The sequence below is a fragment of the Electrona antarctica genome, assembly GCF_951216825.1.
Source record: "Electrona antarctica genome assembly, chromosome: 19".
NCBI classification, from domain to species: Eukaryota; Metazoa; Chordata; class Actinopteri; order Myctophiformes; family Myctophidae; genus Electrona; species Electrona antarctica.
This window is the reverse complement of record NC_136800.1, coordinates 34,113,845-34,128,621: the sequence shown is the minus strand read 5'-3', so window position 1 is coordinate 34,128,621 and position 14,777 is coordinate 34,113,845. Positions and strand designations below refer to the sequence as shown.

General features: G+C 43.3%; 1 protein-coding gene across 2 annotated transcripts in view; it reads right to left on the bottom strand.

The window, feature by feature from the left end:
• The window catches only part of kcnab1b (potassium voltage-gated channel subfamily A regulatory beta subunit 1b), an 81,280-nt gene that overhangs the window by 25,889 nt on the left and 40,614 nt on the right, over positions 1 to 14,777 (bottom strand). For both annotated transcript variants that reach the window (XM_079488982.1, XM_079488981.1), the window contains exons 2-5: positions 9,328 to 9,371; positions 5,043 to 5,080; positions 3,664 to 3,743; positions 1,650 to 1,694 (exon numbers count right to left, since the gene is read on the bottom strand). In XM_079488982.1, the coding sequence (XP_079345108.1) occupies positions 1,650 to 1,694; positions 3,664 to 3,743; positions 5,043 to 5,080; positions 9,328 to 9,371 (207 nt within the window). The remainder of the gene's footprint in view (positions 1 to 1,649; positions 1,695 to 3,663; positions 3,744 to 5,042; positions 5,081 to 9,327; positions 9,372 to 14,777) is intronic.

Sequence of the window (14,777 nt, the reverse complement as noted above, 5' to 3'; positions counted from 1 at the left end):
AAATGAATTATTGTCTTTACCTGGCTCATCATTGATGTTGTTCTAGCGTCTATGGTGACTGTGTGTTAAACTATATGTCAAACTGTGTTGTGATGTTTATGCTGCCCCCAAGTGGTTTGTGGTGTGAATAACATTGATCGCGCACATTTTGCGACCCAGTGGCTTCCTGAAGACATGTGGATGACTCTTCAGTGCTGAGAGTCAAGGGCTACAGTTGAACGCGCACCAACATGTGACACTCAGTAACCAATCAGAAACGTCACACAACGTAAACAACATTTGACATTTCATGGCAGCATAATACAACGTGGCAGCATAATACAACTTGTAATCACTGCCTTTGGTTAGCGGTTCCTTATATTATATAATATTTACGTTTCTGGATTGCTAATTTTAAATAAATTACAGGCTGCAGATGTCGTTTCTCACTTTTCTCAGTCATTCTTATTCACGTTTTAGTCAGGGGTTGTGCATGGTGGTGCGGCGCACCAGCGCCCCCTATGGACCGGCCGCCACTGTGTGTGTGTGTGTGTGTGCGCGCGCGCGTGCGTGTGTGTGTGTGTACTGTGTAAGTTCCGGTAGTGTTGCCACCACGTGGGTCACGTGGTGGGGTTTAGAGCCATTGGGAAGGGGTGATGTAGTGTTGCCAGGTCCACGTATTGTAAGCGAGTGGTAGTGTGTGTAAGTATAGGCTGTAGGCTGTAGGAAGTCAGGGTTTGCGGCCTTGTTTACATAGACGTGGCAACAATGTTGGCGGCGCAGCCCATAGATATAGCGCAGCCACTGAAAAGAGGGGAATCACGGGATGCAGTGTTGCCAGGTCCGCGAATTGTAAGCGAGTTGTAAGTAGCGTGTTGAATGGCGTTTTTTCTGGGCTTGTTTTCATAGACCTGGCAACATGTGAGTGTGTGCGTGCGGGGGTGTGGGTGCTTGGGGAGATATTGTTTGTTGTGAAGAGATACAATGCCGGCGTGGGTGTGGAAGGGAGGCAACATTGGTGTCAGTGCAATGAGTAATGTTCCGCGGGTGATGTTGAGGGTCCGCGTTCGGCGCGATATGAGGAGATAGCGGCCGAACGACGCGGAGGGTAAGTGTGTGACGTCCTGCCGTGTGAGTGTAGTGTGTTGCAGTGTGTCAGTGACGTGTCAGTGATGTATGCAGTGTGTGACTTTGGGTCCCTTTGCCGGGGTTGGGTACAACTTCTCACTTGTATATATAGATAGTATAGTATATATGTATAGTTAATATGTATAGTGTCATTATATAGATATGTTCTAGTTACGTTCTTAGCTTACGCATGCTTCTTGATAAATGCATTTTATATATGTGATGTATTCCCATACTTTTGTTCTTGCCTAAATGTAAGTCGCTCTGGATTAAATGCCTAAATTGTAAATTGTAAATTGTACCACTTCTGTAAACACATAACACACGGATATAAGCAGTAAACACACTTTACACATATACTCATAGACATACACACGCACAATGGAGCTCATGGAAGCACAAGCGCACATGTACATATCCCTTCACCCACAGGCTTACAGGCCTATTATGTGCACGTGCACTAGAAAAAAGATAATAATCCGAGGCACATTTATGCTGTGGTGGCAGTGGCACTTGACACATTCTTAACAGATTGCATTTACCTCCAGCACTTTTTCTTGATAATGTTCCCCAGGATTATCTCCGCTCTGTGAAAGAAAGACAGAAAGGAGATTACATCTCATAGGCTGTCCTTCCAGGGCGAGAAGATTGCACACTCCTCCTTAACTGCTGTGGATCTGCACCATGTGAATAACCCACTAAAAAACACCCACTAAAAAATAAAAAATAAATTAATGGATGACTTGTCTCATCTGTAATGCATGAGATACTCTAATACTCTTTAACCTTGAAATTAACATTCACCTCCAGGGCAGGAATTTCATGGAGGCCATGAAAGCTGAGGCCACTGTTGCCCCTCAAAAATGATATGCAGTTACATTGAGGCATGTTGCTCCTCCTTTAGCTGAATGGATACAAACGGCCATTATGTCAGGTAGGAGGCTGTTGGTCAAGGACTGGAATGCTCCATCCCTCTGGGATGCCTCGATGGGACTATTGGGCGCTTACGAGCGACTGTCATACAGGCTGCTCAATAGGATGGACGACTATGACTTAAAATGGGGCTTTTACCATATGCACGTATCAGGACTCTGATTAGTTTCTGGCTCTGAGTGAGCTCTGAACGGGCTGCAACTTTAGAAAAATACACTGAAGGAATATGTCTGGAATTGGGGCTGGGGTGGACTGCGGGATATTTCTGTGCATCTCTGTTATATTGTTTTGTTTTGTTTTGTTTTGTGTTTGTTTTGTTATGCATTTATTTCGTTGTGTTTTGTCTATGTCTATGTCAATGTTTCATATACAAAAGAAAATTAATAAAGTACAAATCATAAAAAAAAAAAAATGATATGCAGTTGCTTCTGGTCTTGATGTAGTGTTTTGAGTGGATTGGAGAGCCTCCATGTTTTGTTGATGTTGTAAGTGTATTGTTGTGTGTTGACATGTTTGATGTATTTTGGGGCAGCGGTGGCCTAAGGGTTAGTGGAGCGCCCTTGTTGCCGAAAGGCTGCCGGTTCGATTCCCCGGACGGGATGGAAAAACCTGGGTCGGGAAGTGATTGTCATCCAACACCGCTGAAGTGCCCTTGAGCAAGGCACTGAACCCCCAACTGCTCCAGTGGAGCTGCTTAGTGGCCAACAGTATAAGACTGTGGTTGTACTGGTAAGCTCCCAGGTATTAATGTGTGTGTCTCTATGTGCAGGGCGTTGCTGAGAATGAGCACTTGTGTCCAGCTACTACCCTGGGTAATTTTTTTTAAAAAGGTTTTGTTTATGTACTGTATTCATTGTGTTGTGCCCGAAGACCCCCTCTAAAACGAGATGATGCATCTCAAGGGGCTATCCTTTAAATAACATTTTAATATATATGACCTAAATTATGAACCACCCACACTGCCCCAGCTGACCATTTTCTCCTCTACCATGCTCCTGTCAAGGCAGAAAAGCCCCCAAAATATAATTAAAAAATGAATAATAATAACACTGTTTTGTTTTGTTTCATTTGATGGCATTCCTGACCTTGCATTGTGCCCTCGAAAAACGTACAACACCATAGGCCAAGTGGCCTTGCCCCTGAAACGTCATCATTCAGGCACAAAACCATTTGGCCTGCACGGGTGAATTAGGCAGCGTGAAATGTATCGTGAGCCACGGCCAGCCCTTGATTCACTGCCAATTTAAAATCTACAATTCATGCATTTAGCAGATGCTCTTCACCCAGAGCGATTTACAGTAAGGAAGAACAACACAAGGTAAATACATCAAATGCATAGAGTAGATAGATATAGTCTAGGGTCATATGTAAACCAAGAACCTATCATCCGTCTAACAGCAGAATATCCGTACACTGAAACGATAAACACTATAGAATGCTAAAGAATGTCTTTACCAGAGTGTCTTCAGATGAGTTACAGTAGTTTACGTAGCTTTGGTTTGGGGCTGAATATGAGCAGCGTTGTGGTCACCTCCTGGGAGCGAAGCCAAGCAGATCAGCCCAGTGCTGCTCCAGGGCCAGGTAAGATTAGATGTTAGAGAACAGACGGGAGGCATTACTCACTTTCCCCTGGAGTAGACCTCTGCGGTGTCAAAGAGGTTGACCCCGCTCTCGTAGGCAATCGTCATCAGCTGCTCTGCCACCTGACACAGGAGGAGGGGGGTATTGTTGGTTTTATGCTACACTACATGTGCACAAAGGTCGGATATGCACATCCCCACAGCTTCTTTAAACACGGTGCTGGACCCAAAAATAATCAAGTGAAGAATAAAGGGAATGTCCACTCTCACACTCTCCCGTATTTTTTATTAATTTTTTTTGCCCATGTAGGGCTTCATCTAGCCATTCACAGGAAAATGTGAATTCACACGACCCAGGTTTACCAGAAATTTCAGGCTTCTTCAGGTTCGACTCAGGTTCCACCCGATGAAGCCCTACATGGGTGAAACATTGTTCACTTTTGGTTAAATAAATAAAAATAGGAGAGCAATTTATCGTGTGGACATTCTCTTTTTTCTTCACAGCAAATGTGCATTTCATGCACAGATGCATAAAAAGCCAGTGAGCAATGCCCAGAAAGAGATGAAGGAATGTGAATGAAAACCATGAAGCCATGACGGTGGCCATTTTGCTCCTAACTCATACTGAGGAGGTAAGAGGTTGTCTTCAACCTAGTTATTGTGCCTGTAATGTATTAAAGTTATTCCTGGAGCGTATTGTTTGTCTGTCTCAGTGTCTCTGTATACATGTCCTGGAATGACAGTGACGAGCTATTCCTTGACGACAATGAGTGGCACCTTGAAGGTGAGAGCAAAGGTGTTTTCACACCGGAGTTGATTGACACGCCTAGTAATTCACTTTCGATGAGGTCGGAGCGGACATGTAGAGAGACGCAGGCAATGTGTCTGTCACATGCGTGCATGTCTCAGGGACTCAGGCACATGCCTGCCCGTGACCACCAGAGTTGAATAGTGTTGAACTTTTTTCTACACAACGCGTAGAACCGCGTCTATTGGCGAGGAGTGCCATGCGACCCACAAATCCAAGTGAGTACTCAGGCGTTGTGTCCTGACCTAGAAACCACTTAACCTGGGATAAAATCCAACTGCACACACCATAGGAACCAACTGCCCGCTGAGATATTCACCATTGTGACCATAACTATGGTTTCAAATGTTCAATCAGCAGGCAATGCAAAATGAACCATACTCATGATTACAAAATGGCAAATATCACTATGGTTTATTTTGCACCCCCATTTGAGCCAGTTGAACCAATTTATACCATAGCTACAATGGTAAACTTTGGCAGCCACAAAATAGAATGGGAGTTGAGGATGGGAATGAGAGGCAAAGGTCTTTCTGGCATCAAATCTTGAAAAAATGAAACAACGTGCATGCTTGAGTATTGTTCACAGCGATTGTCATCATGCAGTGTCTTACCTCGTCCGAAATCTGACTTCCAAAGGTCACCCAGGTGCCTGTTGGGGGAGATGTCAAAGTCACAGTTCACAAACACACAGGGGCGGCGGTGGCTCAGGGGTAGAGTGGCTGGATGGTAATCGCAAGGTTTCCGGTTCGAACCTGGGCTCCCCCAGAGTTACTGTCGAAGTGTCCCTGAGCAAGACACTGAACCCCTAATTGCTCCTGATGTGCTGGTTGGTGCCCTGCATGGTTTCCGCTGCCATCGGTGTATGAATGTGTGTATGAATGTAATGCACAATCTATGTAAAGCGCCTTGGATAAAGGTGCTATATAAATGCACCATTTACCATTTACAGACCACATGGAACATACTGGACCTTCTAATTGTAACTCTTTCCTATCCACTCACACACCCACCTTGCCTAACAGAGCCAAGTTATCCATGCATTAATGATGACTCATTTTAGATGGGCACCCGGCACAGCGCCCATTCCCCCAACCATAGCCAAATGTCAGAGTTGAACGTAGACAGGGAAGTTGCCCGAGGCTCAGTGAAAGCATTATCATATTCATACCCTTTCAGTTGGAGTCCTCCGAGGCCTGAACTCCGCATTCGCCCACTGATCATTGCTTTAAAGCAAACCCTAGGCAGAACCAAGCCAAGACATTTTGAGAATTAATTTGGATATGACTGACAGTTCTGTCATTCATGTTGCTTTTCATGCGTGCGTGCGTGTGTGTGTGTGTGTGTGTGTGTGTGTGTGTGTTACCCGTAAAATTGACATGTGCCACAACCTGTGTGTGTGTGTGTGTGGTGTGTGTGTGTGTGTGTGGGTGTGTGCGTGCGTTTCTCCATTATTACCGTAGTATCTTCGCAAAGAGATCATGTTTTCACTCCTGTGTGTCAACTAGTCGATGTACCGGTACTAGACATGTAAATAATGCCACCACAAGGGCACTTATTCTAAGCTCTCTTAAGTCTGTCTTTAGCCCCTATGACAGTTTAAAGTGGCGACATTTGACAACACATACACCAACACAAAACATTATAATGCGTGCGTTGGACCAATGGTTCCAATGGACCAATGGTACCTCAGAACAATGAGCCGTTGGACTAACGTTTTGGTTGTTTTGACCAGGACATTTCTACAGAATATAATGTTGTGTGTGTCAATGTGTGTGTCAACCTACATTACTTTTCAGCTGCATATAATTGACTGTCAGCTTGTGAAGCCGTAATATCAATAACATTACATGGCTTAATAATTCCTCTTGTGAAGGACTTGCAAGGCGATTGTATAGGTCAGCGAAAATCCGCAACTTTTGATAAACACACATCAAACGTTTATTAACTGGGAGGGTTGCAATGTATTAAACACTTATTTAGGGAATCTTATGCTTTATTCGGATAGTTCAGTGTAGAGAGACAGAAAACCAGAGACATTTGAGTCAAGACAGTGGTCGATTCAAACCTGGGTCCTCATGTTCAAAAGGACTATAGCTGAGCCATGCTATAACATTGTTTCAGTCAGGACAACTCAAGGATGGATGTAATATATATTTATTGAATATAAGATGAGCAATACAGTATATTTATTATGGTTTGGCGATGTATTGGATCTGCTTTTTAGGTACTCAGATCAAGCGCATCAGTCCCGACCATAGGGACTCCGAATCCCCCGTCCCTAAACAGTAGATCCAAAACGACAGGTGGTAGCTGGGGTGGAGGTGGGTGATCAGCAGGTTTGTATACAGCAGCGCGCTGATACGCAGCAGCAAGGAAGGAAGCAGGAGGAGGAATGCAAACCTCCGGTTGAAGTAGCTGGTATGAAGATGGAGTGAGTGTGTGATTGGCTGAGTGAATCATGTGAATGAGAGTGTGATGCTGAGGCGGCCCAATTAACGGCCGGCAGCAACTGCACTGAGGTTCCCTGACTGAACTTGCTCTGCACATGTCTACGACAGGCACAAATGCTCATTTTTCCTAGTGATTACAACATGCCACACTATGGTTGCACTGTAATGGTGTAATGACATTCCACCCATGTGCTCCTCATGCTTTTTCATACTTGCACACAACCCCAAAACATTGTCATCACATGCTCCAGAGGGCCCAGACAGACAGAGAGATGGAGAAAGGTAAGGCGGGCCTCCTAAGGCATGCCTCCTGAGCTCCACCAGCTCAGTGGAGCCTTGCGCTCCACTGAGCGCAAAGCTCAGCTGGCTGACGGTGGCACATGTCCTTTCTGTTGGTTCTTGCCTCAAGTCAGTTGGGGTAGATACACTAGTCATGCAAGTAGAGTGAACACGTTTTGGTACAGACAAATAAAATAATAAAACCAAAAAATGATAAAGAGTGCACACATGCAAGTAATGTCGCGTGTGATGACATCCAGGACAGCTGTTTTTTGTCTTGGACCCCAAGGGATCCTCAAAGTAGGCCATGCTGAATTAACATTTATAAAGTAGTACTTTTCATTTAGCAGATATGTTTGTTGAATCCAGTACCACTGATTAAATATTAACAAGAGGGCAAGTTTGACAGTTTGTAAATATCTTATACTGTAACGCCAAATATTCCTTCCTTTCCTTTCCTCTGTTTACACCTCAATTCATCTTACACATGCACACCACAGACACACTACATACAGACACAGTGGTGGTCAATACTCCACACAGTACTTGAGTCAAAGTATAGATACTCCTGGTCAAATATTACTCAACTACAAGTTAAAAGTGCCCAGTTACATTTGTACTTGAATTAAAGTACTGGAGTACTTTCTTTTAAATATACTAAAGTATTCAAAGTAGGCCTACTAACAAATTTCATCATATCTTCATATTAGTCCTTGACTCCTAGCTCACTAATGCTTATTTGGTATAAAATTTGTCTCGATCTGTGTCTCAGAGGAGGGCTGTGGACAGTTCAGAAACCCGCCTATACCAGCTGACATTGACGGGGAATCCAAGCTAAGAAAAACTGCAGGCTTTCTATTCCTGGAAAGTTAGCATGCTAGCCGTTCTCGCAATAATACAAAAATAAATTAAACATTTGATTAATCTTCGTTTGAAATGACCAAACCTGCATACGGATGATGTCAATGGTAGGCGGGTTTATGCGCTGTACACATCCCTTCTCTGAGACACAGTAGACAGAAATGGAATTATAATGACTATGAGCATTGGCCAGCTCCATGGAGATATAGGGGTGATCAGGTTCAGAGCCCAGGGAAGAGGCTTTTGTGCTGGTTCTGGACAACCGGCTATCTGACGGAGTCGACACCGAGCACTGCACTCCCTGTGGTGGTGTGGAACGCGTGTGTCGAATTTGAAGTGGGTGGACCGAACGGTTCTCGAGTTACGTGGATTACAGACGTACACACGTACTTATATACGTACAGAGACTTGGTATAGAATGAATTGATTGATTGATACCAGTAGATTGATTGAATACATTATTAACAATTTGCAGAAAAAAAGCACAGGAAAGTACAGTTCAATACAGGTATGCTAAGAGGATTTAAACCCAAGAAAGCCTAGCTTGTTTCCAATTCCATTGGGGTCCTTCATATTCAATTAATCCGAAAAGATAGGTTGAAAATGGGTGAAGTGGTCCTTTAAACTAAAGGAACTACAATATGCATTTTAAAACTGTTTTTTAATATTTAATATCATATTGTTTATGTCCCTCAAACATATTTATAATGGTTTGAGCCTAAATCACCACTCTGATATAACCGGTCCTTGTCATTTTCTTTCTGACTTCTGAAGCAGTTTTAGCTGCAGTACCACAATGTCCTGGTGCATGGTGGGGGCTCTGATATGCAAATTATTTAATCTTTGAGACATTATAATACTACTGATGATAGATAAACCCAGACTTGTTTCCATTCCATGCCAGCTTGGAAAATCAACAATGGCATGTCTGTAAACAAAGAGAGCAATTTCCCGAGAGCAATTTCCATAAAAGCCCCTATATGATGAGAAAGCCTGATTGTATAAAATAATTGTGTATTGGTGGGGATAGAACACACATAGGGGAGCGCAAAAAACACATTTTGAAAAGTTGAATTTCATGTTGCAGGACCTTTAAGTACAGTACTCAAGTAAATATACTGTCCATCACTGCCACAGACACACATGCAAACCTACAGGACATTACAGCACCTAGAGAGATCTGGAGGCCCTTAATGGTACATTAAGATGTACCCATTAAGATGTACCCATTAAGATGTACCCAGATCTGGAGGCCCTTAATGGTATCATATGTGATTTGACAGTAATTCCATGTAATTGTACTCACCGAGTCCCAAACAGGAGACACGCAGCCCTGATTTCCCCAGGTTCCTGTAAGAAAAGGCATGAAAACTTAATATACTGACATGAACAAAACCTACAGCAACTTTATCCAAAGCAGTGTTTCCCAATCTATTGGTCGGTACCCAATTTTGGATCATGCAAACATGGGTTAAAACATGGATATGTTTTACATTTCCTATATGTAGGCTATATCATTTGTTTTTGTCTCCGCCAGGCCGAAGGCAATGTGGAGACTATGATTTCGCCCCTGTGTGCTCCGAGAAGCACACTTTTCTAGTTATTTAAAAAATAATTCAAACATAAAAAAATAGTGTGTATGTGCGTGCATGCGTGCGTGCGTGCGTGCGTGTGTGTGTGTGTGTGTGTGCCCGTGCCTGCAGTCAGCCAGTCAGCCAGACACACAGCCAAAGACACGCATAGCTCCGCATAGTAGTGGTTGCACCACTCAAAAATGATGACATTTACAGTAAAACGTTTTTCAAAAAGAATTCTGAAATTGAAAAGCAAAAAAAAAAACGTTGACAGAAGAGAAAATCAGAAGGAGCGAGTACATTCTCCGACAGTAGCGATCAGACGTGTCGGTCGGTCTGGCGTACCGTGGCTCCATGCGTTGTCGGTAAGACACATGCGTGGCTGGTTAAAAATCACCTGTGGCTTTTAACCGGAGGTTAGGGTTAGGGATGTCAAGGGTAGGTAGGGGTGTCAAAAATAGCAGTTATGTGACTTATGTGATTATAATGCATCTTAGTAAGCTTGGTTACCGAGGAGACACTACATTTCTCTCTCGGGTCTCGAGCTGAAAAGTTTTGGGAATCCAAAGATCCAAAGTGCTTTACATGTGCATTACATTCACCCATTCACACACACATTCACACACCCATTCACACACACATTCACACACACATTCACACACTCGCATATGCAAAGCACCAAGCTGCTCATCAGGAGCAGTTAGGGCGGGGTTCAGTGTCTTGCTCAAGAACACTTCGCCATGAAGCAAGCAGGAGCCAGGGATCAAACTGGGAACCTTCTAGTTCCAAGACAGCTACAAAGTAATTTGTTTTTCATGCTCACAATGCCAAAGAGTTTTGTGCCATTACACACACAAAAGGCGAACTTATCCAGAAAATCCAAATGACATTTTGTCGTGGATTACGTGGGGTATACTCAAGAGTAAATCAATTGTAATTGTGGCACACCGTTCATAGTCGCAGCTTCTCTCAGCTCCTGAGTAAAGCTCCTCATATTTGATTAGGGAGGGAGCAGATTCAACGTGAGGGTCACCTTTTTTGCTGTACCAATCATGAATCAGAATTTGAAAATTACTGTCACAAGAAAGTTGACTTAGCTAATCCATCATCACGGCCTCCGAATGGATTCTACCAGCTTCAGAATCCAGGGAGGGCCTCCGAAAGCCCTATACAGACTTCCGAGAACATTGGGCTCATTACTTGACAGGGGTAAAATCCTATTAACGGCGTACACTATATTGGGAAGTTTAGCGTCCAACTTTGTTTTTGGATGAGTGCAATCCCCTGTTTCTCCCATTTGTCCTCATTCAATGCTCTTGAGCTTGGAGCAGGAGTACTGGAGTTATTGTCTGTGCCATTAAACAGAGACAGTGCCATACACGCTCAGCCTTTGTGATTCTTACTTTTTGGGACTTTCTCCTTTTGTCTTGTGTTGTCTCACATGCTTTCATCCTCTCTCTCACTCTCATTCACACGTCCTCTCCCTCCCCTCCCTTTCCGTCCTGCACACAGCCCTGTGCTCATTAATTCCGCTCTTTTCCAATTTATTCGACTCAAATTCTCAATTTTCATACACAGATTACTATTAGACTAAGCTGTAAAACGGTCAACTCTCGGAGGACTACGGTATAAAACTAGAAGTTCAAAAAACTAAATGAGTTCTGTGTGCTTCACAGATTGGACGACAGTGCCAAAGGGAGGGATACAAGCAAAGCAACACAAGGGTCTCTGCGGGGCTGTTGCACACGACGCAATAATGTAACTTGTAGTTGTTCATTTTTTAAGTCTAGGGATACGACAGTTATGTGCTCCGGTGTCTGATCCAAGACTGCTTGAGTAAATTAAAAGAAATTAGCATCGGCAGGAAGACAGATAGGTGATGTCCTCCAACATATCGGTGCACGTCAAGCTGTGTCGAAGCCATCAGGACATCAGGAAGACAGATGATGTCTCACATCATATCAGTGCACGTGGAGAATGTGTGGAAGACATCGGGAAGACAGATAGGTGATGTCGCAGAACATATCAGTGCATGTGGAGCTGTGTGGAAGACATCAGGACATCAGGAAGACAGATAATGTCTCACATCATATCAGTGCACGTGGAGCTGTGTGTGCATCAACAAGGCAAGGAGAAGTCACGATTGGAGGAGACTACTGTGAAATTGAGATGTATTCATCCTCAAGACCAAGGTCTGTGCTGCACATAACTGCAGCACACACATACGTGCACTTGTGTGGGTCGCACACAGGCACGCATGAACACACATGGCACACACATGAACACACACGCATGTCCAAATACAAGCTCCTTGACACAAAAACCAGGGCCAAATTTGTCTGCGGTGTGTTGTAGAAGCTCTATATCACAGTATAACAAATGGGACAATAAAAATGCCAACAGTGCCTTTCTTACATGATTTATGACCAAAAAGCAGGCAGCCAAATCCGCACGAGTGCTATCTCACAGTGCCAGTGCAGTTTGGTTGGCCAACAAGGGACTGTGCCATGACTCATAAAGCCAGCGGCTTAAATCTTCCGATCGATACCTGAACGATCAGATGATTGTTTGTCTTCTTCTCAAACAAGGATTTCTGGAGTTGTGGATTATAACCACATGAACTCTGACTGAGTCCCTATTTTTGTTAACTTTAACATTATTATTATTTTTAAAACAATTATTATAATTTTCTTTTTCTATTGTGAAAAGAGCCGATCAACAAGCTCACAACACATCACGATGCAATGCTTTGTGAGCTTGTAGATCGGCTCTTCCATTATATAGTCATTATATAGGGCTATATATATTATTATATAGGGCTATATAGGGATACAACTAAGATGACAGATCGCTGCAGCCTATGATGTGAGATGAGAGGAGGGTTGAACATTTATGTATTCCGCTTCTCTGATGAATTATGGAGTCACTAGACTGGATCACTGAGCTGTACAAGTGTGGAGGTTGTAGTTTAGCATTTTAATAGTGACTCTCATCTGCACCAGACTGTGAAACTTGAGAGACACACACACACACACACACACCGCATGCAAGCACACATGCACACTCACACGTGCGTGCACGCGCACGCGCACACACACACACACACACACACACACACACACACACACACACACACACACACACACACACACACACACACACACACACACACACACACACACACACACACACACACACACACACAGCTGTGAGCTTGTAGATGTGCTATTTGCATTATTTTAAAAAGAGAGAATTTTGGCATGTGATCGTTCAATGAATTCACAAAACCTGTGGCACAAGGGAAGGAGACGAGCAAGATGCTGCCGGCGCTTGAGCATCAACGCCAAAAGCACAGCTGATGCACGTCGGCACAGATCATAACAGACCACGACTGCACTAACTATTATTTTTGTCAAACAGCAATTACAACGACTACATCAGATAAAGAGTGATGATGTATTCCCAAGTTGCACCATTCCCAACTCACGTAACACTGAGTAGGCTTTCACCTGAAGGGTGATGAATTGAGTATGAAGGAACCCAATGGAAACAAGCCATGGATCATATGCAGACCGCGGCCATCTTAGTTAATGGCAAGGTGCTAACAAGGTGCAACTTCCTATTGGCAGCCCATTCATCCAAACAGAAAAGTCCTATCTGATTGTATTACACAATGTCAAACTCACCAACATTGCAGCTGCACAAAAAGCTTGAATTATTCTCTTTCTATCCTCAAAGTGTTTGTTTCATAAAAATCCACTGTAGACATGTTATGAGTTACTTTCTGTCCTTGCAGGTGATTCTTTTTCTAAGTGCTGCAGTTTGGAAGTGCTCGTTAGATATCCCTCAACAGCCCTGCGTACCACCTGTTTTGAATTTGCACATAACGCAGGAGGCAGCAGCAGGACGTTGCTTTACTGAAAACGAGTGCTTCCAAACTCTGATGGCAAGATGGCCGTGGTCTACAAATGGTCAATAGGCTTTCTAGGGTTTAAAATTCTCTTATCAGAACTTGAATTGAAGTGTACCTTCCTGTGCTTTTTTCTGCAAACTCTTAATAAAGTAATCAATCAATCAATCAATCAATCAACCAACAAACCAATCAGTCTTGTTTCTATAATGACTACTTTTCATAACAAGACCCAGTGCCTCCAGAAGTTACCTAGACAAAGGCTACTGCAACTTTTGACAATTCCTTATCCAGTCTAAGCAGCTTACTAATTCACTAATAGAGCCACACAAATCCTTGTAACGGTTGAAGGACAATTAACATGTTTTGTAGGCTGCCATAGATAACGCTAGCCCCCCGGCAGGAGATTGAAGATTTCCATGGTAAGACGACTGCGGATTGTTATCACAGCTGATATTATTGTCGTTATTACTATTGTTGTTGTCGCTGTTGTTATTGCTGTTCTTTATATCTGCCCCCACCCTTTTTTCTCTCAATGTTTTTCCCCATGATAAGAATCGTGTGCATAATTGTGTGTGTGTGTGTGTGTGTGTGTGTGTGTGTGTGTGTGTGTGTGTGTGTGTGTGTGTGTGTGTGTGTGCGTGGTGTGTCCATATATGTTATGACAAAGGACATGCAGGCTAACATACAGTATGCAAGACATTGCCTCATGCTTGGATGGCACCCAAATTCAGCCTTGAAGTAAAATGGCAAATTAAATGAGTCAACCTGTCAGCACTTATGAGTATCACATGCTGCCATGAACAGCTTGATATATTCTCAGTTTCTTGTTTCATCATCATTTGTAAGTGAAGTATTACTTCTTATTTTTAGGATTTCCTGGATATAACTTTTAGGATTCTCAAATCAATCATTTTAAATTTTTGAAGAGACCAAGTCCGAAGAGCATATTGGTCCCTTATTGTATTTTCCCAGATTTTTCTTCTGTTTCTTCTTCTTCCGCCAAAATAGCCGTTCTGGCTTAACTGCAGTCAGTTTTCGCGCAACAGCAATATAGTAGAGGTCTATGCCAAACGGTGAAGACGCGAAGCCCACGACCATTGGCCAAAGGGTTCCGCTATAGCACTTAATTGAAAATGCTAACTTCACTACGCATATGCGTCTCCTCATGCCGAACAACTTTCGTGTTCTGACTTTTGACCTCTGACCCTTAGATCTCCCCCATTTAGAATTATATGAAAACCAGTTCAATCGAATCTACTCCTGGGATTT